General features: G+C 40.8%; 1 protein-coding gene across 1 annotated transcript; it reads left to right on the top strand.

The window, feature by feature from the left end:
• The first annotated feature begins 1,954 nt into the window (after positions 1-1,954).
• Positions 1,955-4,033, top strand: LOC147892083 (aquaporin NIP6-1-like). The gene is made up of 5 exons (XM_087388104.1): positions 1,955-2,454; positions 2,896-3,120; positions 3,279-3,473; positions 3,611-3,672; positions 3,793-4,033. Exons 1-5 carry the CDS (start codon positions 2,269-2,271, stop codon positions 3,974-3,976), a joined length of 852 nt encoding a protein of 283 aa, XP_087244230.1. The 5' UTR covers positions 1,955-2,268; the 3' UTR covers positions 3,977-4,033.
• Positions 4,034-8,027: the final 3,994 nt, after the last annotated feature.

Genomic DNA, 8,027 nt, shown 5'->3' with positions numbered 1-8,027 from the left:
TCTAAGGGTATTATCTTGCATGCATGGAGATTCACACATGCACGCATGCTTGCGTGCATGCTTCAACTTAATACATGCGAGCATAAAGGCATTAGGACATTAGCTCCTGGTTATTGGGGTGCAATATTGCTATAGGTAAGGAAAGGAAAAGAATACATTTTAAGCATATGAGTTTTACTAGTGCATATATATACCCCCCCCCCCCAAACTTGGTAAAAGAAGTACCGCTAAAGTGCTTGACTCTCTCTCTCTCTCTCTCTCTCTCTCTCTAAGGTGGTGGCCTACACCCCTCAATTGGCCTGTGGAGCATGGAGAACTCACGGCTTGATGACACGTGTAATTTCGGGATAATAATCCCATAAAGCAATAATTCCCCCTTGGAGGCCTTGAATATGAAAGGCTTGTTTGAAGCCCTCTCTCTTATCCCTCTCGAGATTTTTTGGGAGGAGAGAGAGGCTCCAGCCTGCCTATGGGGCAAGATTGAGACCCTACACCTGAGGCTGACATGTGGCGTGCAGAGCGCGCCTACTTTGTGTGTGTGTGTGTGTGCGTGCACTTGTTCTCCTTTTTAAAAAAATGTGCATGCACACACACACACACACATCTACATGCATATGGTTAGAGACACATACTCACACATCGTAAGTTAAAAAGTGACTAAGATGGATTTTTCCTATGAAAATTCTCTCTCTCTCTCTCTCTCTCTCTCTCTCTCTCTCTCTCTCTCTCTCTCTCTCTCTCTCTCTGCCTGCTTGTTCTCCTTTTTTTAAAAACTTGCATGCATGCATGCGCGCACACACACACACACACACCTGCATGCATATGGTTAGAGACACACACTCACACACCGTAAGTTAAACAGTGAGTAAGATGGAGTTTTCCTATGAAGATCCTTGGAGTATTTCTATGAAATTTGTCTCTCTCTAGACATCATGTTATCTAGAGAAGGGAAAGGGTGACCCTTGTGAAGAGGTGGGTCCATGATATGCCCCCTCATGTACCTACACACATATTGTGATGAGCAAACAATGGATTGCAATTTTGTACTATCTCTTATGGCAAAAGGGTTTTCAACCTCATAAATAAAAAGGCCTCCCCTTATAAATAGAGGGACACCCTCATTAATCAAGCTTCTCTTACCTCCCCTATCCCCTTGCATTCCCATCCCTCCCCTCCTAGCCTTCCCACTAATAAAGACTTTTTTAAATTCTTTTCCATTACAAGGGCTAAGGAGACATATTCAAGTGCCAAGGAGACATCCTGCTAACTTGGAGTAAAATCCCATTAAAGCTCCTTCTCTATGATAAAGTAATTCTAAAATGTGTAACGTGTGTAATAAGGTTCTTGCTTCTCTCTCTCTCTCTCTCTCTCTCTCTCTAATGTGTAACGTGTGTAAAAAGGTTCTTGCTTCTCTCTCTCTCTCTCTCTCTCTCTCTCTCTCTTTCGCTTTCACTTTCTCTTTCTGTCTCTCTCCTCCCTTGTTCTCCTTTCAGTCTATCGAACAAATGCTATCTCTGTCTATCATAGAAATGTTCTCTCTCTCTCTCTCTCTCTCTCTCCTCCCTTGTTCTCCTTTCAAAATATATATGCTCTTTCACACACACACGTGCAACAGTGCACTCATACACGAGCACCCACATACACATGCTTGAGGACACAAACACTAACTAAGATACCCCACATCCCCACACACACACACTACACACATCTTTGTGTGTTTTTTTTTTGCCCCTTTTTTCTCTTTAAAAAATAAACTCACTCTCTTTGTGCTACGAAGTAAAACGACACACCCTGCACAGACACACAAAGAAACACAAACTCTCTCTCCCTCTCTCCCTCTCTCTCTCTCTTTCTCGCTCTCTTCGGACAAAGGGAAAGGGAAACCCTTGTGAAGAGGTGGGCACCCATAGAAGCCTGCTCCACGATATGCCCACTCGTGTACCTACGCACTCCTTGTGATGGGCTGCAGCTTTCGTATCCCATCGGCTATGCCCGCCTTTCTCCACCCCGTCCACCATCTCACCTGCGCTACGAACCCCGTGCAGTCCCACCCCCCGTTGTGTTTCGTCTCTCTCCCTTGTCTCCTCTTGGTTTGTCACCACATTCACTTTTTTGGTTCTCTGCAGAATGATGCAGCTCCCTATTAACGCAGCTACCAAGTGCTTTGGATTTAGTCGTCTCCCTCATCCTCCTCGACGTTCTTGGAACTGAATCAGTACTTTGAGTGCGCTTGCTCGCCGCCTCCTTGCTGTACTCCTGCTGAAGAACATGCCAGAGAGTCCCGGCAGTGTTTCAATTTCCGTGGTTGCCTCTCTCTCGAAGGGAGCAGGAGAAACCGCCTCTACAGGCTGTTGGGGACCCTTGCTCTCCAACGAGGCTCGGGGAGACGCCATGGAATCTGGCAAAAGCAGCCCCGTCGAACCTCTACCCTGCTTGAAACTTCTAGCGAAGAGGGTAACAGCGTTTGACTGTCGTTTTCTTTTGAACTGAAGCTTTATACAATGGACAGCTGAAATAAGGATTACAAACTGTAAGAACCTGTGGTTGTTTTGGAACAGTTGCGAATGTAAGAACGTGTGGTTGTTTCGAGAATAGTGTTTCGGAATTTGGATGCAGGGAGGGGGAGTGATTTAAGCAATGTTTTGAGTCTTTTACGGCTATCGTTTACTGTGTTGCTGACGGCTTGATTACAAAATGAGTGACCATATTCGCAACTTGTTTCAGCGCTCAAAACAGGCGTATGGCTCAATAATGATTCCCAAGTAAAGGAGTTCTGTATGTCATCTTTGGGTTCTTGTGTTGCAGTTTTGGATTTGGTTCTAACTTATCGAGTTAAGATGCCCTTTGCATCATGAATGCCAACGATGTCCGCCCATTTCCTTTTTGTTGATGCAGATTGGCGCCGAGTTCATAGGGACTTTCCTGCTGATTTTTGCTTCTGCAGGAGCCTGCATTGTCAACGACAGGACCAAAGGAGGACTCACTCATTTGGGCATTGCCGGTTCTTCTGGCTTAGCCGTGATGATTGTTATATTCTCTACTGGACATATATCTGGAGCACATTTGAATCCAGCGGTCACCCTTGCATTCGCCGCCATAAAGCATTTCCCTTGGACACAGGTAACATCATATGTTGGAATAAGGGGGTCTGAACGAACATTCGGAATTCCCCATCCATGATTCGAATAAACATGGCATTCACGGAGTACGCGCAACGTTGAATAAGCAAAAATCGATATCTTTTCTTAAACGACCAAACTTATGATTGTTTCGTCCAGGTTCCGCTCTACTTTGGAGCTCAGATTTCTGGATCTATCTGTGCGTCTTTCATTTTGAAAGCAATTTTCCAGCCTTCTCATGCTGGAGGAGTCACAATGCCTTCTGGGACCGAAATGCAATCTTTAGCACTTGAATTCATCATTACGTTTGGGCTTATGTTCGTTGTGACAGCTGTCTCTACAGACACACGCGCAGTAATCTTCTTATCCTTTAAATGTGGCCTCGTAGCTAGTTCTATCCGGAGCAGTGTCGTGTAATTGCACCTAGAAGTTGATCTTGAGACTCCTACGTGCTCTAAGCCGGCAAATTACGCATCTAATTTATATCGCAGGTTGGCGAGCTGGCAGGAATAGCCGTTGGGGCTACCGTGACATTGAACACTCTTGTCGCCGGGTAATGTTCTGCCCGGATGATGGCTCTTTAGATTATATTGAGCATCGATACATATAAACAAGAAATATTTCCATACAGTAATAGACGTTCAAGGGACTTGTTTTTGTGATGAGCGTGCAGGGAAATATCTGGAGCTTCGATGAACCCAGTTCGAACTTTGGGGCCTGCCATAGCTTGGAATCACTACAAATCAGTATGGGTGTACATAGTCGGTCCAACAATGGGCACAATGGCTGGAGCGGCAATGTACACGCTAGTGCGATTGGATAAACAAGATGGTCCAGTTCGCAGTTTCAGAAAATAATAGTTTGCTATGTTTATAAATGATGTGGTCCTAAGAGAATTGGGACCCTTTTTTCCATTGTGATGTCCATTCTTTTCTTTTCAAGGCTTCCAAAGGAGTACCAATCTTCTATAGAGTACCCATCTTATATAGTTTCAACTGGGTCTCGGCCTTCGGCCTTCAATAAGACAGAGTCAAATTCTTGATTGAGGTAGCATGCCCATTGTTCATCTACCCTCATTTTTCTACACGCACACGCATGCGCGCACACACACACCAACACTCATATGATCCCCCCTTAGAAAGGGTTTAAAACAACTGCTAAATGTCGCCACACTTCAAACCTTAGCCAAAGCTTTGAGAAAAGCAAGGCCTAAAAAAAGCTATTATCATGAAATACATCGTGAAGTAGCCAGTTGAAGAAGGAAGAGATTCACAACAATATAGAATTGCTAGAGTCTCAATATGTTTGCTAACAGAAAACTATAAAAATACGTCGTGAAGTAGCCGACTAAAGAAGGAAGAGATATACAACAATATAGAATTTCTAGAGTCTCAATAATTGAAAACTATAGCAATATTGTAGTCTTTGGAGCAAAGTTGGACCTATTACCAGCAATGCATTTTTAAAAATAACAAAATTGAGCATTCTTCGAAGATAAGCTCATCTAGTATTGATAAATAGACATAAATTTGGAGGGTCTTTGGAAGTAGAAAGAGCTAATTTTAATCTTATGGTACAGGGGATGAAACTATGGAAGTAGAAAATGATAGATATAGAAGTAGTTTACAGTTTGTTGTATTGAAGAATGTTAAGGATGAGCATGGGGAATGGATTCCTAAGCTCTACAGGAAATGTTCTTGGATCACAATGCAACCCACTAATCATGGGTGCTACAAAGTGGGTCGGAAGGATGCAATGGACATCTCCAAACATTGGAAGGGAAGGATCTTAGATTTTGAAATTTCTCCTGGCAGTAACATAGTGACACAAGTATATATTCAGCATGTCTTTACCCATGCAAACATATATGTGCATCCGAATGAAGGACATCCATATCGTAGGCCCAATTGTAAGTTTTTCAAAGTGTACTAGTACTTCATTTGCTTTTTAGAGTATTTGCATTTATTTGGGGACGTTGACACTATTGTCTTATGCCTTGTATTTGTTTTACAGACTTATATCCATCTACTTACAAAGAGTGGGAGCCTGCAGCATGCGTAAGTGGGGTGTTACATGTCCTCCATGTTGAGATTGGGAGTCTTCAGTATGAAGGTCGCACACCATCAGAATTAAAAAAGGATGGGATCTTCTTCTATGACTCAATTTTCATTATGCCACATGAAGAAGGACAGTATGGTAGATTAGAATCTCTTCCCTTGCCCTCTTTTGATAGTCCAGAATGGCTGCTTCCAAGCATGAAGATAAGTGAATCATATAGAAATAGAATGTTTAATGATGTGAGAAATGCTATGAAGCCAACTACTAGTGGAAGAAATGCTAGGTTGAGCTGCTTTCTTCCATTTCCATGCTTTGTTGATTTCTTTGCAAGTTGTAGGCAATTAAGGAAAACAAAGATTACTTACACTTGCAAGAGCTTAGAAATGGACTGGCTATCTGAGCTATTTGATAATGGATGGACAACAATGTCGATTGAACACTTCAGATGTGACATTTCGGTGAGCAAATCTTACAATTCTTGTTTGTATAAAAAATGACCAGGATACTATGTATTAATAGATCCCAAATTTTGCATAGGTATTTCATTGGAAGGCAAAATCTCTGCATGACTTTCACATATAGAAGGTTTAGATGGAAGAACCTTCAATGGGAAGCAATGGATGATGATTTGTGCAATGGGACTCATAGTCCTATTGTCGAGGTATTAATTTATTGGCAAGGACATCTTGATCTAATGTTGAAATTGGAAGAGGAGTGGACCATGCGATTTATCAGGGAAGAATTGCAGTTGGCAATACCAAGCCCTCCCCAAGACTATTATTTTAGACTTGATAATCGCAAAGTTAGATATAGGGATGAGACAAGTATCCTTTGTAAGAATTGTTGCCCCCCCCATACTCTAGAGATAGTAGAGACATGATGGCAGGTATTTCATATGATATCCAGTTTCTTGGATCCTTAGTGCTTCAACAATGCACTTGGCAATGAGGCATTGTTACATGTATGAACAAAAATCATATATAATACAAAGTGTTGTTTCATTTATTGTTAAGATTTTTTAAATTAAGTATGCACCTCAAGATTGATGGCTCTCTATGATCTATGAATGATAAAGCGATAAATATTTGTAATTTTAAATTGAAGTAACTATTTGTATATATTTATTGTGCAAGACAGAGAGTGTGTGATCTCAAGATAGATAGTAAATAGAGCGTGCAAGAGAGATTGAGAGAGAGAGAGAAGTTGAGAGTACAATAAGCGACAAAAATAATGCACCTGGCCATGAGACAGAGTTAGATGTATAGAGAGAGAGAGAGAGAGAGAGAGAGAGAGAGAGAGAGAGAGAGAGAGAGAGTAGTCAGGGACACAAAGGGCCTCTTAGAGACAGAGGGAGGGGGAGGGATACAAAGGGAGATAGAGAGAGTTAAGATTGCAAACACCTATTTCATTAATTTTGGACTAGTGCACTGTCCAAATTCGTTTTGTGAGATAATTTTGGATAAAGCATTTAAAAAAAAGAGGCTCTTATAAAACAAAACTTTGAGTCAAAAAGTAAGATTTTAAAAAATCAAATTAGAAAAAATGACGTGACATGTTATTAAAACTAGAGTACATTAAAAAAAGAGGACTTCATGTTGTTAAAAGAGACAAAAAGTAAGATTTTAAAAAATCAAATTAGAAAAAAAACTAGAGTACATTTAAAAAAAAGCATGACACATTTGTACAAGAAGTAGATCATATAACTCAAAGCTCAAAGCCATATGGTGTTAAAAAACACCTTCCATTAGCTCAGCCTAGAAGATGTCATCTTTGTCTCTCTTGTCTATTACAACTTTACATTAGAGAACTAAAAAGTCTTTGTGGAACTGTAGTTTCATTTCTTGTCTATTACAGTTACTTTAGAAAACACATAAGTCTATGGAATTAAATTTCACAGTTACTTTAAATTTCTATGGAATTAAATTTCCATCACTTGACTATTAAGTCATTAGAGAGAGCATATGTCCTCGAAAGTGCCTACTATGGCATTGGCTTCATGAAAACAAGCAGACTTTAAACTTGCAGGCCATGCGTAACCAGGGCTGGCATCGCAAATCGCCTCACAGACTCTCCTCACAACTTGTTTCAAATCTTCCGCTGACTTGTAAGCATTCAACAACTCTTCTTTTCTCTCTTGGCTTTCCTCATCTTCACCATTTTTTTCAATACAGCTTCTAGCCACCGCCATATCCTGTACGAAAATTTAACTCGTTCGCATAAGAAGTACGTGATTAAAAGAAGCGAAAAAGAAAGCTAAGGATATTCACCTCTTCTGCTAAGTTCAAATCAAGCAGCCATGTGCATAACATATCCTCCTCGAATGATTTTCCCTTCATTGGTCCATACAAAAGAGATCTAAGACAGAATTTGAGTTCAATAAATGAAGTCGGCTAGTAACTAGTCATTGTCTTAAACGGAAAGTGGGAGAAGGAGAGTGAGGGAGCGATAGCGAGGGATGCACAGTGAGCTGCCTCTCCTTCAAGAGTGATAGAAAGTGAGGGAAGACGTAAAATGAAAGACGAATACAAGTTAATCAGATTGACTAGGATGTAAGAAATAAGAGAGTGTTTGTGGAAGGACTACGATGGAAGAATACAAGTGCACTAAGGCATGATGTGTTCGCTATGATAAGGATAAGGGTTGGAATAAAGTGAGAGAAGCATTGGAAATGCTCTACTTTAAGTGAGTGGAGACTGTCCAACTGAATAAAATTTTGCAAAGCATTGGGAATGCTGTACTTTAAGTGAGTGGAGCATTGGGAATTGATACTTTGCCATGAAATATATTACAAATATTACATCATCACATATTCATATCAAAATTCTCATCACAGAAGATTATATTTCCTAA

This window comes from Dipteris shenzhenensis, chromosome 17, assembly GCF_047967505.1.
Source record: "Dipteris shenzhenensis isolate YYH24624 ecotype China chromosome 17, Dip_SZ_1.0, whole genome shotgun sequence".
Lineage (NCBI taxonomy): Eukaryota > Viridiplantae > Streptophyta > Polypodiopsida > Gleicheniales > Dipteridaceae > Dipteris > Dipteris shenzhenensis.
The sequence above is the reverse complement of the archived record's forward strand: the minus strand, read 5'-3'. Positions and strand labels throughout refer to the sequence as shown.